Source organism: Magallana gigas, chromosome 6, assembly GCF_963853765.1.
Source record: "Magallana gigas chromosome 6, xbMagGiga1.1, whole genome shotgun sequence".
Taxonomy (NCBI): Eukaryota; Metazoa; Mollusca; class Bivalvia; order Ostreida; family Ostreidae; genus Magallana; species Magallana gigas.
The window spans coordinates 9,739,086-9,761,471 of record NC_088858.1 but is presented as its reverse complement, the minus strand read 5'-3'; the positions used below and the strand labels follow the sequence as shown (position 1 = coordinate 9,761,471).

Below are 22,386 nucleotides of genomic sequence, written 5' to 3'. Positions count from 1 at the left end.
AAAAAGTTGTACTTTTTGCACCTGAGTGTAGGTCGAAAACCCCTACAGTCAACTATTAATGGACCTCATCATTTTAGTATCTAACGAATAAGCAAAGGTTGAAAAAAAAAACCCTGACAAAACGGCTTTCATACAGTAGACTGATAGTGCATACCGGGCGGTGATGTCAGAACCAGCCCGGTATATTTAATGACCGGCCGGTAGTTGTTCGTTTGTGACTCGGGTTCAACGAACAACAATGTAGGCAGACTGATTAAGAACCGGGAAAGAACAGTTCAACCGCATGTGTTCCGTACAAAACGTATAACTTAAAGCAGCAACCATAGCCCGGTGGTGTCCTTTAGAAATTTTCTGCCCAATAGAACGGGCTTCACAGGACAAATGTCCTACGAACAAGAAAAGAAATGAAATGCATGCAGAAATGAATGGACTAAAAAAATAGCCAGGCGTTGGACGTCCGGTTGCGTTTTCAAGTGAAGTGAAGCAGTTAAAAATGCATCACTTGTTGACTTTAAATAAAAGATAACAATGGAATAGCACGGTTGTTTTTTTACTTTATTAATATATCAAGGAGTGACAATAATTACGGACATGATAAACGATGTATTACATACAATAACATACAAATGATTTTGTTTAACAAAAGGACACCGACTACATACACAGTACAACATCGCTATCTGACAACACTACATACTGGCCCGTATAAACATACTGTCAAATGCCAAAATGGAGGTGACACATAGTAAAACTAAACTTCGCAATAAAGTAAATTCCAGAATTACTGTTTTTCCCCATGTGTCCTGCATCTCTGCTAGAACAGATTTTCTACATTAATTTTTACTTAGCATGTTTTTTCAGTTGTTTGTCGGAAGATGAACAAGAGACTGGCATTTGTTTACACCTATAATCATAAGAAATTGTTTGTTTTACTATAGTTAACTAGAAAAAGGAGATTCACTGATTAAGCGCGGAACCCTGCACTCAACACATCAAAAGACGCTGCAGCACAGCAGGAACGATAACTCTGGTGAGACAGAGTACTTGATGTCGACTTCGCGTTTCATAACGTATATTTAAGGCCAATTATCACACATATCAGTGTGATATCTGAGTAATTCCTACCCAATAATACTTTATTTTCCCGCCTTGTTATTCGATTATGAAGTAAAGAGATGGAATGTAATTTTGAACTAACATCAAGTGCTTGCCTTCTGAAGCTTAATTAGCAACTGATATCAAGAATCATTATACAACACCTTTTTAAAACATTTTGTCCAAACTTGATGATTCTAATGTTGAATTTGTTGACTAAGTGGCATTTAGTAGTTCTTATAAAACATTATAGTTTAATAGACTGCACAAATAAGCAATATAAAAAAGGCAATTATAGTATTATTTAGAGAGAAATTAAATTCTAATGTAGGTATAAATTCTCAATATCTAAATTTATTTATTTAAAAGTTATTATTTTCATACTTTTTCATTCTCCAGCGAATTTAATGTAGACACAAATCTAATATCCGTTTGGATGTCATAGATAACTATACCATAGAACAGATCCAATTCCTAATGCACTTTACCTGACTAAATTTTCAAGTAAATTAAAGACAAACAGTTACAACACACAGATTAATCAATAAAAGTAGTCCCAATGCAAATAACAAATAGCTGCTTAGTAAAAGTAGTGCATGTATTACAAAAAGAGAACTATTCATTTTGCCTACTAAAAAAAATTAATTTCTCAAAAAATAATGCTTTAAATTGAGTATACAAGCTATTATAACAAATTGAAGAACTTCTAAAATGGGGCAAATCAAAGTTATAAGTTACTTCCCTACAAACTAGACACTTAAGAAGTTGATTGTCTACCCCTGGATTTTGTCTGCAGTTTTATCTTTTGATAAATGATATCATTAATTCTTTAAATATCTCTCCACATTTACAAAAGTAAAGACTTCACTACATTTTCAAATTGAAAAAAAAAATCTGAGAAAGTATATTTCTGGATTTCAAATAAGTTACATCTTCTGTGATACAAAATGTACAAATAGACATCATTTATAAATATTCATGTGTATGACTGTGTAAATAATTCAAATATTTATATGCTTTAATATATATGTATTAGTAAAATTATGATTTTAGTGAGGCAATAAGCTTTCTCTTAATATTTAATACACAATTGTATCACTAAAATTAGTAAAATAAAATATTAATGGATCAAGATCACGAAACAACTTGATTCTTTAGGGGAACAGTAGAGTTCCTGCTTCAAATCTTAAAGCTTTAATAACTTTTCTATTTTGTTATAAAAATTCTTTATCAAGATGTACACAGAGATACACAGTAAAATAATATTGGGAAAATTAAATATTTGCCTGCCTATAAAATATCAATTATCCGTTTATTTTCACAATTATTTAAATTTCACTTCAAAATTCAGAAATTCTGTCTGGTATTATCTGCTAGTCGAAACTTTTTGAATCCAAAAAAATGACTTGCATAAATTTAAACGGCTCTATATTTACCCCTTGCTTTAGAAAGTTTTTAACATCCTTAAAAAACCCTGCTAAATATTAGAATTGATTTTCCAGACTTGACAAGCTAATATTACCCAATGACGGCATGTGTCCAACATTTAAATGACGTACTAAGCCTTCATCTTCAAACTTCTCTGAGGTCTAATAAACTATACAAGAGTACAATGTCCATTATTTTAAATCAAAGTCAAATCTTTTAAGAAATAAATCAGTGAATGAAAGAGGTTCTAACTATGACAGGCAAAATAGGACAAATGCTTCTCTCATTTTCTCAAATCAGAAACATGAATCAGATCTAATCATTTAATGTCAACTTTGTTGACAAACACTGTTTTAAATTGTCTAAAAATTGGCACCGTTTAAATGTTAAAAAAACCCATGACAATGCATAAATTAAATCAATCAAATGAAATAAATTAACAAAACATAAAAAATGTACAATGAAGGTTGTTTTTTTAGTGAAGGACTAGCAAATGATTCATTTTGTACAATGGTGGTTTACCCAAAAGGGTAATAGAAAAAATATAATCTACACATTGTTCCAGAGCTATACAAAAGAAAAATTCTAAAGAAACCTATAACAAATCGACTACAAATATACCAAATAAACTTGTACAAAAAAAATATAAACAATACAAATAATATATCAATAACACTTATCAAGTCATAACAAAAACAAATTCCATCATGTGGCATGATCACATGAGATCCCTTTTTTTGATGGCAAACATCAAAACATTGAACTACATGGCATACTTTATCTCATTGTGTACCATGATGCGTAAAGTGCAAATGCCCTCAATCACTCATATCACTATCACTGTCATCAAACCCAGTCCAGTCCACATCGCCAACCACCCCTTCCTGCATGCCGTGCTCAATGATGGCAAAGTGACAGAACACATACTGATCGGGCATTTGTATACTAAAGGCTCGTTGTGATCGGATGCGACGCACTGTTTCTCTAATGTTAACAGTCTGTATGTGTTCCAATCTTCGAAGACTGATGTCAGTAGTTATAAATGTCCCTGCAGGAAAAAGGAAAAATACAAGATTTTATATATACCAATGGCTAAGTAGGAAATTAAAACTGAACACAGTACTTTCAAATTAATTTGCTGAGCATCAATTGAGTGCTTATGATGACTACAATTTATAATGGTTGAGCTTATGTTCATAAATTCACATTTTCTGATAAGTTAAATTATGACTTTTTGAAAAACTTATGAAAATTGCAGACCACAAATATAAATAAAACAACAGTATTCCTTTTATACATTACAAAAATTAGACAGTAATCCTGACCTGTCCTCCCAATTCCAGCGCTGCAGTGCACAACTATGGGGGGACCCAGGGCGTGGCCTTGCCACTCTGACCCCAGGGAACTGACAGCCTCTTCCTGGCAAGCTCGGACTTTGAACAAGAATTCTAGAAAGGCTGCGGCAGAACTGGGCGTCCCATAATCTGGCCAGGAAGTAAACTGTAGGTGGTAAATCTGTCGAGACTCATTGCTCTGCAACGAATAAACATCTTTTTTAATTATTTATTATCCTATATTAGCATACTCATGCAGTGCACCCAACACTTTATTTCCTTCTTTGATCAAGTGTTTCCTTCTAACAGAAATCACTTCTCTTAGAGAAATTTCCTCATTTTGTGCTTAAACATGATTCATAGGAAACATTATCAAAATTTCCTGAAGAAAACGAATTATTTCAATTGTTGCAATCAATTACTGCTAAAAACAAGAGGCCCGTGGACCATGTAACTCACTTGAGAAACATTATTCACATGATTTCTCAATTCATTTTCAAATCCTTGTTTATTTCTAAACTTTAAAATACTTTTTAATTTCCTAATATCTCTTATAAATTACAAAGTGTTTTATGGTCAATGATTTGGCAGACCTATATGTAGGATACAAAGAATGATCTCTGAATCAGGGAACCTATATATCTAATAACATAAATTGAAAACAGACAATGTTTTTTGTCCTGAATGACAAACATGTATGTATGGTACAGAAACTGGTCTCTAAATTGGTGAATAAACTTGGTGTTAAGCATAAAGAGCAAGGTAATGCTGCAGTAATGTTACAGACTTACCTTGGTATTTAGTAGGAACAGTCAGGCAATGGTGTAGTCCTGATACACAGACTAACCTTGGTGTTAAGCATGAACAGCCAGGTAATGCTGTAGTCCTGGTACACAGACTTACCTTGGTATTCAGTAGGAACAGCCAGGTAATGCTGTAGTCCTGGTACACAGACTTACCTTGGTGTTCAGTAGGAACAGCCAGGTAATGCTGTAGTTCTGGTACACAGACTTACCTTGGTATTCAGTAGGAACAGCCAGGTAATGCTGTAGTTCTGGTACACAGACATACCTTGGTGTTCAGTAGGAACAGCCAGGTAATGCTGTAGTCCTGGTACACAGACTTACCTTGGTGTTCAGTAGGAACAGCCAGGTAATGCTGTAGTCCTGATACACAGGCTTACCTTGGTATTCAGTAGGAACAGCCAGGTAATGCTGTAGTCCTGGTACACAGACTTACCTTGGTGTTCAGTAGGAACAGCCAGGTAATGCTGTAGTCCTGATACACAGACTTACCTTGGTATTCAGTAGGAACAGCCAGGTAATGCTGTAGTCCTGATACACAGACTTACCTTGGTATTCAGTAGGAACAGCCAGGTAATGCTGTAGTCCTGATACACAGACTTACCTTGGTATTCAGTAGGAACAGCCAGGTAATGCTGTAGTCCTGGTACACAGACTTACCTTGGTATTGAGTATTAACAGCCAGGTAATGCTGTTGTCCTTGTACACAGAATTACCTTGGTATTCAGTAGGAACAGCCAGGTAATGCTGTAGTCCTGATTCACAGACTTACCCTGGTGTTGAGTAGGAACAGCCAGGTTAAAGGGACATGGTCACAATTTTGGTCAAATTTTATTTTTCTGTTTTTATTATTTGCAATGCTTTAGGAATGCATTTCTAATGATCGAATTAAATTTGGGTGCCAGTGGTTGAGTTTTAAGCAAGATATAGGGCTCCAAATTCTTCGTCATGTAAACAAGGCTCGTGCCCTGTTTTTGTTTAAATAGGTTCAATATACCACTAAAAATCTTTTTAAAGCTGGTTTGTCTATCTTATTATTCATTTAAAGCATAAATAAACAGTTCCTAGCAATTAACACATTTATTTTAGGTCTAAAACTGGAATTTTCACTTCTACATTCGAAATGTAAACAAACACTTTGTTTACATAGCGAAGAATTGTAAGCTCCGTTACTCGCTAAAAACTCATCAAATGACACTCAAATTTTGGTTGCCTGTTAAAAATGCCTTACTAAAGCATTGTAAACATTAAAATCGAAAAAAAATAATTTTTGACCAAATTCGTGACCATGCCCCTTTAAGCTGTAGTCCTGGTACACAGACTTACCTTGGTGTTGAATAGTAACAGCCAGGGAATGCTGTTGTCCTTGTACATAGACTTACCTGGGTTTTCAGTAGGAACAGCCAGGTAATGCTGTAGTTCTGGTACAGACTTACCTTGGTATTCAGTAGGAACAGCCAGGGAATGCTGTAGTCCTGGTACACAGACTTACCTTGGTATTCAGAAGGAACAGCCAGGTAAAGCTGTAGTCCTGGTACACAGACTTACCTTGGTATTCAGTAGGAACAGCCAGGTAAAGCTGTAGTCCTGATACACAGACTTACCTTGGTGTTCAGTAGGAACAGCCAGGTAATGCTGTAGTCCTGATACACAGGCTTACCTTGGTGTTCAGTAGGAACAGCCAGATAATGTTGTTGTCCTGGTACACAGGCTTACCTTGGTATTCAGTAGGAACAGCCAGGTAATGCTGTAGTCCTGATTCACAGACTTACCTTTGTATTCAGTAGGAACAGCCAGGTAATGCTGTAGTCCTGGTACACAGACTTACCTTGGTGTTCAGTAGGAACAGCCAGATAATGTTGTAGTCCTGGTACACAGGCTTACCTTGGTATTCAGTAGGAACAGCCAGGTAATGCTGTAGTCCTGATTCACAGACTTACCTTGGTATTCAGTAGGAACAGCCAGGTAATGCTGTAGTCCTGATACACAGGCTTACCTTGGTATTCAGTAGGAACAGCCAGGTAATGCTGTAGTCCTGGTACACAGACTTACCTTGGTATTCAGTAGGAACAGCCAGGTAATGCTGTAGTCCTGATTCACAGACTTACCTTTGTATTCAGTAGGAACAGCCAGGTAATGCTGTAGTCCTGGTACACAGACTTACCTTGGTGTTCAGTAGGAACAGCCAGGTAATGCTGTAGTCCTGGTACACAGACTTACCTTGGTGTTCAGTAGGAACAGCCAGGTAATGCTGTAGTCCTGATACACAGACTTACCTTGGTATTCAGTAGGAACAGCCAGGTAATGCTGTAGTCCTGATACACAGACTTACCTTGGTGTTCAGTAGGAACAGCCAGGTAATGCTGTAGTCCTGATACACAGACTTACCTTGGTGTTCAGTAGGAACAGCTAGGTAATGCTGTAGTTCTGGTACACAGACTTACCTTGGTGTTCAGTAGGAACAGCCAGGTAATGCTGTAGTCCTGGTACACAGACTTACCTTGGTGTTCAGTAGGAACAGCCAGGCATTTGTGTAGTCCTGATACACAGGCTTACCTTGGTATTCAGTAGGAACAGCCAGGTAATGCTGTAGTCCTGATACACAGGCTTACCTTGGTATTCAGTAGGAAAAGCCAGGTAATGCTGTAGTCCTGATACACCTCCATACGTGTGTTGATGACCAGGAAGTTTTCATGCTGTTCTTCCCCATCCTCCTCTGGAGGCCAGTACTGGCCACACTTAGCACGACCCCTCTCCACTGCCCTGTACATTGATCATGTTTGTTTATTAAAATCTATTTTACATTTCTTGGTAATTAAGTTTATGTTCAGTCCTTTTAAACATTATTTCTTAAACAGATGCTTTGATTTACAAAATGCTTGTTTGATAAGTTTTGAAAAGTTCCAGTAAACACATTCATACCCAAATCTACTTTTTAAAACTGTAAACGTACTACATATGGCTGTGTATTCTATTTAGTATTTTTTGGCGGAACGCAGCTTCCGCTAAATCAAGTACATAGCTAAATACCATGCATATATGTATAAGGATAGTCATGCACATTCAGGAATATGCTAATTCAAATCCATGCCAACTTGTTAAAAAAACTAATTTCCGCCACATATCGTACACGCCAAATAAAATACGTTTACAGTACCTTTTCATTTGACAATCTAGGTAAATTTTTATTACAAGGTATTTGGGGGAAAAAACCCTTTAATCTTAGTTTTATACAAAAAGCATTTAAAATCAAATATCTTCATAATTTTAAATCAAATAAATAAGCAAAGAATATATGTTAAAATATTTGTACAATACAATTGTGTTTAAAGTTGGGGTCTTGAAAACTATCATTATCAAAACATTACTTTTTTAGCATGCAACTTCTTTAAAATTTGATACATGTCAAATTTTTAATAGTAAGCTAATCTGTTAACATTGTTCTGTCGTATCCTCGTAATTAGATATACGGACTAAATAACCTATAAAAGTATATCGTGCTAGTAAATGATTTATTCTCAAGGATGCTAAGTAGACAATTAACAACTGGGCCAAACAATCATCATCAAATTTAATAAATCTACTTCAATAATCACAACTGAGATCTTGGCACAATAAAGATGACTTGCATTTTGATGAATTATTGATTTTCAGTCACATGATCATTATATATAGTTCAAGTTCACTAAACTCTTCTCTATTTAGAGATTGAAGAATACTACAAAATTGTTGTTACCATCTAGCCTCATTAAACACAGTTCATAGTATACATACTTTGTGGTCATAACAATGACCATAACTTGTTCCTCCCAAACCATTCTCCAGAAATCTCCAAATGTCCTTGGTAATGGGCCTATAATCACCAAACAAATTAAAAACTGTTCATTCCTAGAACTATCATACACTATGATCACATTTCAGAGGGAAGAATATAAAGGTTTTCATTCATTTTTACCTTGCGTTGATATGTATGCATTTTTTTGCATGTAGCCATCCACGTAGTTAGCATTGATGTAATCTGAACTGGGGTCGTTACTCTGTGTACTTAGTTTGACTCTAGAGTGGTCTAAACACAAAACATCAGAGTAGCGGTTTTTGGGAAGATTGTGCTTTGCCCTGAAAAAATAAATGATTTATTTAAGACATAAACAAAATGTTTAAAAGTTCACCAGGATTTGAACTTGGTTGTTTATGTGATAAAATCCTACGAAGCCTGAAGGGCTTTTCAGAAGATTTGATTAACCAAGATCATATCCTGGTGAACTTTTTAAAATGTTTATTTTTTATATTCATGTTTGAGAAAGGCAAATTATTAATTTAACTGTATTTTATATTTATGGTAATGCAACTGTCAAATAGTGAGTGGTAATATTTGTGACATAATTAAAAAGTTTACACAGAAATGAACGTTTTTGCTACAAGTTTATATAAAGAAAAATATGTAAATATTGTACAGAATGATCATATGCAGTAGTTTATCCACTAAGGTACTGCAAATTATTGCCATCAAGACTAAATGTACATTTCAGAGTGAAGGTTAGGGAATAATTTAACGTGTAATAAAAAATTCAGATACAGACGGACAATGAATATCAAAGTTGTTTTTTTATGCTCTTTAATTTAGAAGACAAACTTATTTTAACTATAATATGGATATAATTTTTCACACAGGTGTATATACTGTTAACCAAGCATTATTCAAGAACTTATCTAGAACAAAGATTTCTGAGAGCAAGCATTTATTTCAAGATGAGTACTTTTTATTTGGGTGAAATAAATATTCCCAAAAGAGAGATAGCTCATAAATCTTGCAGAATATTAATTGAATGCAAATAATATATGGCTTTCAATAATGTAACAGTTGGTGAAAAGTCTAGTCTCTACGGGGACTCAAACCAAAGGCCTCAAGCTGACTGAGCCAGAGCTGTGACCACTGAGTACTGAGACCTGATAAACTGACTGCCAGTCACACACCTGGCATACCTATGACACTTATCAATAACAAAATAAGCTATCACAAAAAATTTGTGTTTTTGTTTACATGTACTTCATCACTAACTAACTATATCACAGAATTATTACCTTCACGTATCATTTAACCATGGATTTGCCTGAAGATCAGAGTGGGAAATATCCATAAATACAGTAATCAAAATAAAACCTGTGCTTGTCTTACTTAGATACAGTGAAAGTTCCAGCAGGGGGTTCCATCTTAATACTAGCGTATTCCTCCATGAGGCCTCGCCTCCTCATGCTGCGTGTGTATTCTACCAGCTGGTCTAGGTCCATGCCATCCTCCTCTGGCATGTGTAAACTGTCCTCTACCGCATTATTTGACATCGAGGAGGTGGAGGAGGTGGGTCGCTTTTTTCGAGGGGCGTCGACTGAGTCTACATCAATATTGTTCTCACTGTTTGTCTCCTGTGCCGCTCTTTTTACAGAGTCTTTATTACCCACAGAATCTATTCTTCGCTTTGAAGGAACCAAATTTAAGGAGTCATCTTTTTCAACAATCACCTCCTTTTCATCACTAGAGTCCTCCTTTTCTAGATCTTCATTGTTTTGCTTTTCATTGACCGTTTCCTTGGATTCCTCAGAATCAATGTCACTATGTAGCATGTTTTCTGACAGATCACTTGACATGCTGCGACAAGAGGATCCCTGCTCATCCCCTGTGCTAGGCCGCTTACAAGACACAAAGTAAGTGTTCATATCGGGGTCTTCTTTGAGGGCCACACGGGAACACAGCTGCAGCCATGCCTTGTGGTTGGTTATGAATTTGCCGCCTAACTGTTCTGGAAGTGCATCTTGAGGTATATGTTGTGTAAGCTGGGACAAGTTTATTGTATACACCTAGAAACACAAATTGATCTCAAAATCTCATTTTCATACATGTTAACCACAACAAAAAGTTTCTCTACAGACTTGTATTTCTCACCTAAAATCTTATCAAACACAGATAATCGCTAGATCTGATGTGGTTCATAAAGATTTTAACATTGCAATTTGATCTACATTTGCCTGACTGCAAAATACAGATGAATACATGTACTTGCCCTGTCTCTAAGTTTTTCTTTTACAAAGAGGCGCAGAATCTTAAAAGGTGCTTTGAACCATAGTGGAGCCGTCACTATGAGGACTTTCTTTAGTCGAGCTGGGTAGCCACCCTAAAAAGATTGACCAAAAGTTCTCAGTCAGAAGTTTTAATATTGTGTTCCATCAACAAAAATCTGTTTTATGAGAAAATTTCTTTGGAACATTACTTCTACAGAAATACATTAAAAGTAAATTTTAAGTTACAATTGAACCAATAACCACCAATGAGATTTATTAAAAATATCATCTATGATTATCATAGGATAATATTTTTGGTATCATTTTATGTTCCATACCTTTAACATGTTAAGGATTTTTTTACTCAGTTCATAGTCAAAATTGGAATATTTGGACTCTGTCATGTCGTATATAAATACCAAGCCATTTCTTTGAGTTTCAGTGCTGGAAATTTAAAAACATTTAATTATCAATATAGCAAAAAAAAAGAATGCATATAAAATGCATGTGTTTGTCATTAAAATGGCGCTTACGGGGTTATTTATGCCCCTTGTTATTTTCGCCCCTCTACACTTGAAAACAGTAATATCGGTTGTTGACCCTAGTGGTATAGGCTCTTAGGGTCAATACAGGCAAGGGGAGTTGCTTTTTTTTATACCCAGCAGTCAGCCATAATATTGCTCTATACCTCTCTAATGCTGCATCTAGCTGATACACCAGGGCCTTTAGTACCAGTTGATGGGATGTCAGACTGGGCTGATGTATTCTAGCTGTGAACAAGGCAATGGCGGCACCGTTCTTATCTCTACCACTCTGAAAAATGACCACAGGTTCATTAGAAATGTTCACCAGTCTGTCAGCCACAATAATGTCTGGACAATACTGAATAGCTCTGACCAATGCCATTTTATTACAAAACACATGCATCATTTGATTTAAATCAAAATGATTATTACAATAAACCTGCAAGATTGGTTTATACATTATCTTAACCATAAAACCATTACAGTGTGTTTAAGGGAGACCACTGAAGCAAGCTCAGAATAAGAAGGAAGTTATTTTGAAAGTTAATCTGTTTGGAAAAAGTCAGACAAACTCAATTTTTTCCATCAAATAATGTACATGTGTATAATAAATTCAAATCACTGTATAGATACATGACTGTTTTAAAAGATTTTGCCAGCATCTAATTCTAATTCAAACAATTTGACAAAAGAGAAGGTTGGAATTAATTTTTAATTGGAAGATAACTTTAATTTTTCTCACTGTCAGTGAGGGTTAATGAGGTAAAAAGTAAGACAATGGGGAAAGGACTATATATGATATGGGCCTAAAATGGCCCCTAAAATGAACATCGTCATTTTACTGTAATTCTTTGTTTTCTTTGTACAGATATATATGTGATGTTTTAACATAATGTTCATTTTGATTCAACTGCCCACAATATAGAAATATGACATCGTAAAGACAACCTTTTCCCGTCATTTTTGCATTTTTAGCATAAAACAGCTTGTTTTCAAGCAGTTTTTCTTTCTGAAAACATAGAGCGCATGTTTGAACAAACAAAATATTTTAATCAAAGATGTCTCTAGCCAAGGCTAATAAGTGACAAAATTTTTGTCCTTGTTCAAGCATGCGCTCTATATTTCATATTCCTAAAAAGGTAAGAAAAATGTCAATTTTTGACTGATTTTGATTGAATTATAGAAATAGCGTCACTTCCGACGTCATATACTGCCAATGAGTGCAAATAAATCAAATAAATAGGTGAAAAATATATTTTACATCAACTCATCTTAAATTTAACATAACACTTTATTGTACCTGATTGTATCATATATAGTTCTTTCCCTCCTTTTTTTTTTAAAGAACAAGACATCATATATAAATTAACAAATATATTGATGACTGATTTGCAGGCTTCTGAATATTTCTCAAGCTTGTTAGCTGTGCTCTTAAATTAGATTTACAACTCAAAGTTCTTACAAACAACATTCTTGTTCTATCAAGTATGGACCATGATCAATTTTTGAAAAATTTAATTACCAGTAATCAATCTTTGTCCAAAAAAGGATTCAGTTATATGGCTGCTTATGCTTCTTGCATAAATATTTCCTTCAATTCTATCCAGTTATTGTTAATCAATGCATCTACATGTATTTATCTTATGTCTCACCTTAAATTCATGATGATATATAAGCCTTATAGCCTTATATACATAGATAAAGGTATATTTTCTGAAGGGTATACATGTAGTACTACCTGAAAACTCATTGTGACTTTGTCCTTCCTCTGTTATATGAACAGGAAAAATAAATTATATTTCATCTCATGCCGATTTTCCTTGAGTGAATAGATATTTTGTATCAAGTGAAATGCTTTGTTTGACAGTTGCCTAGTGATCTAAATTCTGACCATCAACTAATCACAGAAATTTTGGGTCAGCCAATGGAACAAGGGATCATTTCATTCAGATGTAAATCATTAAAAGGAAATTTTTTTTTTGAAAAAGTTGACCGAGGAGATAATAAATAAACAAGTCTATTTCTTCATTAGTACAAGAATCAAGGTCATATACTTCATGGTCAACAGATTGTTGACTTCATATTTCTGATACATATGACATTTACAAATAGAAAACATACACCCATGTACATTGATATGAACTCCTCTTTGTGTTTTCCATTAATTCCACTCTAAGGAACTCATGTTGTTATGTTTTAATGCTTAGATGTTTAGAATTCTTACTTCTGTACAACCAACTGCACTCTTAATTTCATAAAATTAAAGCAATTGCTCCCATCACAGTAAAAAATAAGCTTAAAGGATAAATTTTAATTTAGATTGAAAGCCAAGATTTTCGTTAAACAACAGCTCTATAATAAATGAATGACAGTTGCAGTGCTGCCATGTGAAGTATATTGCATACTCCGAGGAATATACCAACAGAGCATCGCCTAGCTTTCATAATTAACACAGTGCAAAAATTTGGCCAATTTCTTGACGTAAATTTCTTGTAAAAAAATATATCATGTTAATGAAAATGACTGATGACTTAAATTGGTAAGACATATTTTATCAAAATATTTATATACTGCTCTAGCAAGAGTGAACAAGAGAAAAAAAAAATGGTCCCAAAATGTTAGATTTCAAAAATTCTTCTTGTATACCATATTAAGCATACGTAGAAATACATGTAATTATATGGGGTATCCATGGTACAGAATATCTATCAGGAATTGGGCTGTACATTCAACAATAAATGCATTTGTCTCCTAAATGGTTGGTAACGGTATCTTAATTACCGGTACAGTTATATTATTTTTTGTTTATACATAATGATTTTGGTTAGCACTATATAAAACCAGATTTACTGCAGAATCATCGTTCCTGGGGGACCATTGTGTTCGTGGCTTTCATGGGTAACCCTTTCCCAAAAACGTATAAATCCCCACAATGAATTATACAAGCATTTGTTTAATATTTATTTAAATTATAATCCCAAACTTGCCACCAACGAAATTAATGTCCCCACGGTCTAGGAAAATTTTGTCAATTACAATGAGTGAAAAATAATAATGTGTCAATGAAGATATCTTGGATATTTTCCCTTTTCTGGATTTTAATTGCATTTCTTTCACAGGTATGTGTATTTTATTAAAAATCATCAAAAAGTGATAGAAGCAATAACTTGGGACAGACTATTTTATAATGTACACATATGGGTTATATGGAATCATAAGGTCTTTTAGGAAATTCAACACATATTTCTTACTTCAGGTTTAATAAATATACCCAATTCATCAAAATTTGCTTTCACAGCTAGGCAATTAATATTTTTTTGGAAACTTATTTTTAACATATCAACTACACTCATTTTAGATATCTTCACTAATATCCTTAGTGATAAAAATATTTCCTTTTCTTAAATGACTTAGGCATTTAGTTACCAAGATTGTAAACTTTTCTGTATAAAGTTCCCTTTTTAGTAATTCATCAGAGGCCTGGATCACAGTCAAATCTTCCCGGTGCCTCGTCTCCTGTGAAAAAGAGAAATAAAACGTTGGGTAAGAAATGAAATGCGGTTATAATTCCATGTTTTACTTATATCAAATATGACAGATAGATTTTGGACACACAATCACAAGCAGTAATAACAGATATGTTTGAATGGTGAAACCTTTTAGGTTTAAGAATATATATAACTAAAAGTTTAAAATAATGAATTGATTAAACAGTAAGGACAGATAGCTAATCTGACGTGTTTAATTCTGATGTATATAGCTGTCCAGCTAGCATCAAATTCTTAAAAAATTCTGTAAATGAGTTCACTAAACAACAATTATTCTTCGTAAAACTGAAATACATTTGATTTTACCTAGTAACCAGAAATTTTACATTAATTTTACGACAAAAAGATTAGGATCTGAATGTTTTCAATTTAATACCACAAAACAGATTTTGCAACATTCAAAAATACACTGTACATTACTACTATTGCCAATGGACTGTCTATTCCAGTGATATCAATTCCAGCATCTAATGCCCATTTCTTGGTAATTAATCTCAAGAAAGCTGAGGATGACAACATGCATGCCTTATTACATTGTTCGTTCTTTAAAATACTGAAAGATAACATGTACATGTAGGTGTAGATTTTGATTTTAATATCTTTTCTTCTTAGAACCATTTTAACGAGAGCTTGGACTTTGGGTAGTTGTGATAATAATTAAACAGCAATGTGACGTAGGCCTGTCTATTTCATTGTCATCCACATGCATAGCCACGGCTCTCTGAAATCAACAAGATTTGTCTGACTTTTGAGCTAAGACTAGCAATCGGTGTATATTTTGCTTGAAACCAGCATCATTTTCAACTACGCACATTAAGTATTTTTTGATATACATGCATGAATGTACTTTGATATACACATGTGATATTGTTTGACATCTTAAATCCTTGAAAGCCTATAACACCACTCTAAAATTTGGAAACATATGTGCTCATAACATAAGCCTTCAAGTCTACTCTAAATAAGATGATAATATGAGTAAAGCTTATTTAGTTAAATGTGGTGATCGAGAATTTAAAATTGATGACTTTACATGACCTAATACACATGTGACTATGTTAAAATTTGGAAACTGATACTGTACGTGTCCTCTCTGTATGTGTACACAGGAAACAGGATAAACTATTACCGACCATGTAATCACTGATTATTGTGACCAGGCCTAAACATCTAATTATGTACAGGTTTAAACATAAAAGGGTCTGAAGCCATTGCTGTGCCTCACTTTGAAGACAGACGTTTATGAACTATCATACTATCCCTATTTCTGTATCCTCTATTTCTATACATGTATAAACTCCATCAGTACATGTACTTACATGCAGATCATCTGCGTGTTTTGTAAATACACTTTACTTTTGTAGAGTTTTATTTTATCTCTTTTTGGGCTTAATTAAAAAAATAATGTAAACTACATAACAATCGACTTAATATGTCAAAATTTCAAATTTTGTAATAAGGTAACTTCAATAATCAAATAACTTTTCCCAGTATATGCTCACATAAACATGTTTACCCCATTGTAATTATATGTACTGGTACATCGATGTACTAATAATGAGGAAGTCATTTAAAGGTTCTGACTAGAGTAATTTTAAAACAATCAAAATTATATTTTTAACCCTTAAAAGTCTATAATAGTGACTGTCTTAGTTTCAGATTTATAGACCTGAGGTTTACATGTGATGATATGCTCTATAGAAACAGTCCTTACAAGAGCCGACTTTAACAACCAAAACAAGGGCTACTTGTAGTTATCACATTATCTTTCATAACTTCCCTAATTATGTAACACAACAGGAAAGACAATACAAAAAGAAATGCTTTTAAAGCTCATTGCCTGGTAAACAGTGCCACCCACTTAAACTTGTACATGTAGTAGCTACCTATTTATCAATAGGCTAATTTTCCCCTCAACAGCCCCCCCCCCCCCAACCCAAACTCCCTTTAACATTTTTTTCATATCATAATTACAACCCCACATACTCAAATACCTAATACTCCAAACATTTTTAATAAAATGAGATAAAATTTACTGGAATTGTCTTTTTTTTTTAAGATGTGACAGAGAGGTGAAATACACAATCCTTTTAATTCTGACACATGATCTTTCATAATATTATAACATAAAACTCTTCATTTGACATTAAGTTGTAGGTGAGGTGATAAATGCACTGTATGTACCTATTTTATAAGCTATACAAGTTTAATGAGGTTACAAAACTACATGTACTAATTAACACTATATGTAACATTTAATTAAGTGAAACTATCTTGCATGTTTCATTTATAACATCCTATGAGGTAACTTCACCTATGGATTGTCTGTCTCTGTCAGTGTGTACTTGTACTATACTCTCTCTCTCTCTCTCTCTCTCTCTCTCTCTCTCTCTCTCTCTCTCTCTCTCTCTCTCTGTGTGTGTGACTAACCTCCTCTTGTTGTTCAATGCTGACACACCACACAATGACGTCCCTAAGACCTGATAAATCCAGACCCGTCAACAGCGACTGTCCAGAACAATCCTTAAAGGGAACAATCGCAGAACACTCTGCCATATCCAGTAGAACGGCTGGCGAATTACGATTATACTTCTACCGTTTTAATTAACCACGATTAATTAGTCATAATTATATCAAAATCCTATGTTGATGCACTATATAACACCCATAGTGTTGCACAATATTTACAGCCAACAGTTCACTGTACAATGTTTGTAAGATCCTATTGGGCGAAACTCCTAATCAAAGCAGATGGTCATGCCCAGAAACAATACCAAACTACTATTATATACAGATTAATTAATTCACAAAGTTGTTATTTTAAAAACGGTGACACATATGCAATATGTGTTCCTGTAGCTGTTATATAAAGATGAGGCTAGAGCATGGTTAAATCCTACCAAAGGAAGTAAATAAAAGACTCTTTGTCTACAAGGAAGGAAAAAATACACTTAACAACACTTCAGAATGTGTCAGTCATTATGTTTCATATGTACTTTGCATAAGCCAATTTTCCCATCTGGAATGTTTTGTAGCCATCAAACACATGTACAATGTAATGGACTACAAAATATGAATATCGGTACATCTGTCATCAAAAGACTTGCACTTGTTAAAAAGGAACTGTGTGTTGATGACCTATAGCTCACACTTTACAGGCTATCCTATAAATTCTCAGAAATATACAGATACTGTATTTGTGTGAACAAACATGTACACTTATGGTAGTTTTTATTAACATTCAGACGACAGAAAACAATCCCATTTCCCTGCAATTCAGTTTTCTAGGACTGGTTCCTCAAACAATAGACTAGCTGCCATAATGAACCAATTGACAATAAATGTTGATGAGGGAGGGGGGAGAAAATATCCCCATCATAAAAATATGCTTCACTGATTACTTAGTACCAGGTAATCATCAACAAATAATAATAGGCATTTAATATGTACTCTTCAAAGACTCTTGATCGGCCTCACTTTTCATGCATTCTCACCCTAATTCATTGAGTATTTATTTGTCAATCCAGTGGCGTCGGAACCAAATTGAAAGTGGGGGGGGGGGGGGGGGGGGGGGGGCTAGACTAATCCTTACCTACCAAAAGATCTTTTTTCCCAAATCATGAAATTCTTAATCTGGGGGGGGGGGGGGGGGGGGATCATAGACTTATGTTGAGAAGACCAATGCGGCATTCACAATTAAGGTGGAATAACACACCTGGAAAAAGTCACCGTATGAAAAATATAATAATAAATAAAAAGTAAGTAACAACAAAAGCCCCTGCGGGATTCGGATCACAAGCCCGACACTTTATTCACTCAGCTATGTTGTAAGTTACATGTTGCCGTTGATAAACAAAGCCTGAATTCCAAAATTCAAATTTTATTGTTTATGGAACAATGTTTCACTATTGTTATCTGGTATTTATCTCTTACATAAAAGAGATATAGTTATATATCTATTGCTGGCAAGTAGTATTTTCTAAATATATAAGTACACTGTATATAAAAAATTCTTTATAAATTAGGTTTAAGGCCAACAAGGGTTACACAGACAATGTCTCCACCTGTTCAAAGAATTCTCAAACACACAGGTGTTTGACACACTTGCATATCATATAAACTTGCTACAACAAAGTCTTACATTAGATACCTGTGGTCTAACACTATTTATAGAAACATTAGTATCTGATTCATCTGATGTACCTGTTACAAGGTAGTGCATGTATATGTATGTCATGTTACACATTACCATTTTCCTTACTGGACTGGGCTGATCGAATTGTACATGCACTGAGCGTATTGTACTTAACATACGACAATCACGTCTAGTCATCTCAATTTTCTTAATGTCCATGCTCTATTTTTGATTTGGTAAATTACACACTAGATAAACTAAACCTATCACTACCAACACATCATTTGTAAAATTTTATTCAAATTTAACTCTTACCTCATGATTAAGATACAGCTCTAAGGCTCTCTGGCAGTCAAACTTGCGGGCCATGAGAAACTTGACTGCCATATTCCATGGCAGAGAATCTTGTCCATCCTTTCTCCGCTGCTTATTCACTTTGTCTTGAAAGGCACTTACTTTCTGTTTGAAGAAACAAATGATACAATATTAACATGTCATGTAAGAAAATAAATCATACATAAATTTCATTCTCAAATTGGTTTAAATGATATATAAAGTCTTAAATTTGTATTATCAAATACCGGTTGATAAAGGGTCATAAGTCATAAATTGACTTCATAAAACTACATAATTTCATTCTCATATAGCTTTGAATGATACATTAATGTACAACTGTATTATCAAATAAATAAAGGGTTACAATTTGACTTCATAAAACTACAAAATTATAATCAGAAGTTAACCTCAACCAATTTGCTAATTTTAAACATTTTGAAAGTACATGTACTTTATACAATGAATGCAAAATTACATGTACAGTGAATACAGAGTATAAAAAAATATACATTTGTAGATCACACAATGAAGTCAGGTACAAGTAGGCATCAACTCACTGGTATAATGAGGACCAGTCATTTGAATTTTCAAAATCACTAGGTACATTGTAAGAGAATTTCTCTGAAGAACTAAATGTCACTGGTGGACTTAAAAGTGTACATACATATAAACAAATGATTATTGATTATCTATTGATCATGTTGATTGTGTATGTTATTCTTCATTCAAGGAAATATATAGAAAACAATTTGGAAAACATAATGTAACTATTGAAAACTAGTCATTAGCATTATGGGAGTTACACAAGAAGAGAAGTGGTAAAAATTGTTCCTTGCAATCAATGGTGACAGCAGGGAAAAAACATTGTGCTGAATGAATTGTAGTAGAAAAGGAGGAATGAACATATAACACTGAGAAATTATATGATAATGACAAGACTGGGAATCAAACCCAGGACCTCTGCACCTCTAGTCAAACTCTACCACTGAGCTTAACCCAGATTAGTTTCAATAGTCCATAAAGCTTCAATTACTTTAGAATGAAACTGCATGTAGTAATACTATAAGAGCAGATAGACAAATGAATTATTCAAACTGACATTTAGAAAACATGTGGGATGGCAGACTATGTTTATGGGATATTAAAATTGCATGGAAATATGAAATATATTCTTGGAAGTTTAATAAATGCACTGTGTGTATGCAAATATGCCTGTAACTTTTATCTGATGGAACTGGGCAAATGCCCCTATCTAAAAATTCAATATAAATCCATGGAAACATACTTTGATTAAAATTTAATTTTGCACTGTTTAGCATATATATATCAAATGTGAAGTTTTGACAAATATGTAACAATGAAATAATGTAGATTAGTTTAGTGTTAAAACAGTTGTTCAGATGATTTAAGTTATCTATAATTCTAAGTATAGCTGCTGTAGTACTAAATGAACTTCCATTTACTTTAGATTTTATCTTTCAGTGCAATACAACCCAAATATTAAATAATTTAAACATTTTAAAGATGCCAAACTTGTTAGCAAGCATTAAAATAGTAAGATCATACATGGACATTAAAGTAATTGCATGAATACATGTATGATTCTAGGGGAGTTAAGAGTCACATATGTAAGACATGTAAGTTTTGTTGCTTAACATCTCATTCATGTTCTTTTACCCACAATAAAATATTTTTTATCATGATTTCTGAAATTCATGATACTGATCAGTTCCGCCGAACAGGTGAATTACAAAACTGAAAAAAATTTCACTTCAAAAATAAGCTTGACAACTGTGTACCGGTAATTTATGACCCTTTTAGATTGGCCAGAGTTACTTCTTCTTCCTCCTTTTAAGGGAAGAAATCATTTTGAGTTTAAATACATTAATCATTCCATGACAAAAGAACATGTTTTAATGGGCTTTTTAAGTTTTGTTTTTCAATCATTGATGATAACATTCAAAGGTATGATAGGGTGTATTTCTGGATAGAATTTATAAATATCACACATTAGTCGTTATGGGTACAGAGATGTATATAATCAAAACACCTAATTTTGAAGAATATATATTTATTCAAAGGAATTTGTTTATTTTTTCAGCTCAGATCTGCAATTTTCACAGTAATATGACATCATGATGTAGAATTAGTAAATTACATTCATTTGTTTAAGTTTGCATAATTGATTGAATAGATATGCAGATGTGTGCGTTTCATTTGAATTTTGTTCTCTCTTTAACAAAAACCAAACTGTACTGCCTCCATTTTAACCAAAAATCTGTGCTTGGCAAACAGTCACACAGTTTACATATTAATTATCTAAATATTTCAGAATAAATTCAATCATTTAAGACACACCTATCAGCCTATATTTCTATCTGCTCACATCTTATATCAGAAAATTTCAAAGATCAGGAAATTGCTAGAAACATTTTCATCATTAATTTTTATAAATTACCTACATGCATTACATGTATCTATATAAAAAAAATGAGCATGCGCTATGTATAATATAAATGTAATTACGATTACTATCATTTTAATTGATATGTTCATCTGACATAAATTTGGCAAAATATGTTAAATACATTTGAAAATAATATGAAACGAAACGGAGATGTTCTGTTAGTATGGTACAAAAAAACTTGTAATAAGCAAGCACTACACACAATGTGCTACATTGTAAGCAACAATTAAGCAACAAATGAACGTTAATTAAATGTTAAATCAATGATGCTAATTTATGTTAGCTTGAATACATAGAATTCTTTTTTATTTTCTTAGTCAAAGCAAACAAACTGATAATATAGAAAGCTGATTTAGAATTTATTCACTGTACTAGATATATTTATACTACTTACCTTTCTTTCTTCTTCAGTCAAGACAGAATTATCCATTCTCCGACTTCGTTCTTCATCTGTGTGTACCTACCGGAAATGGCACTTCTCTTAATTCTGGTTGTCGTAAAATACAATACTTTCTTTAATATCGATAATAAAATGAGATATTCTTTTTTTAAAAATCGAAAATAGTGTTATGTAATTGTCTTGAAAAAGAATACCGCAAACAAATAATTGTCTGTCCGTTTGTTAAACTGGTTCTCCAACCAGTTTACGTCTTGACAATAAT

The 22,386-nt window shown here is 33.6% G+C and overlaps 1 protein-coding gene across 2 annotated transcripts; it reads right to left on the bottom strand.

Annotated features, from left to right (window-relative positions):
* Positions 1-541: 541 nt before the first annotated feature.
* LOC105336711 (tyrosine-protein phosphatase non-receptor type 9) lies at positions 542-22,259 on the bottom strand. Of its 2 annotated transcripts, XM_011441145.4 has the most exons (12): positions 22,119-22,259; positions 19,237-19,380; positions 14,665-14,754; positions 11,403-11,527; positions 11,053-11,158; positions 10,717-10,827; positions 9,837-10,513; positions 8,616-8,776; positions 8,435-8,513; positions 7,273-7,423; positions 3,849-4,056; positions 542-3,571 (listed from the first exon to the last, which is right to left on the bottom strand). In XM_011441145.4, exons 1-12 carry the CDS (start codon positions 22,152-22,154, stop codon positions 3,342-3,344), a joined length of 2,118 nt encoding a protein of 705 aa, XP_011439447.3. In that variant the 5' UTR covers positions 22,155-22,259; the 3' UTR covers positions 542-3,341. The 2 variants fall into 2 exon arrangements, with proteins under 2 accessions (XP_011439447.3, XP_011439449.3); XM_011441147.4 differs by lacking the exons at positions 19,237-19,380; positions 22,119-22,259 and adding an exon at positions 17,217-17,686.
* Between the last annotated feature and the right edge of the window lie 127 nt (positions 22,260-22,386).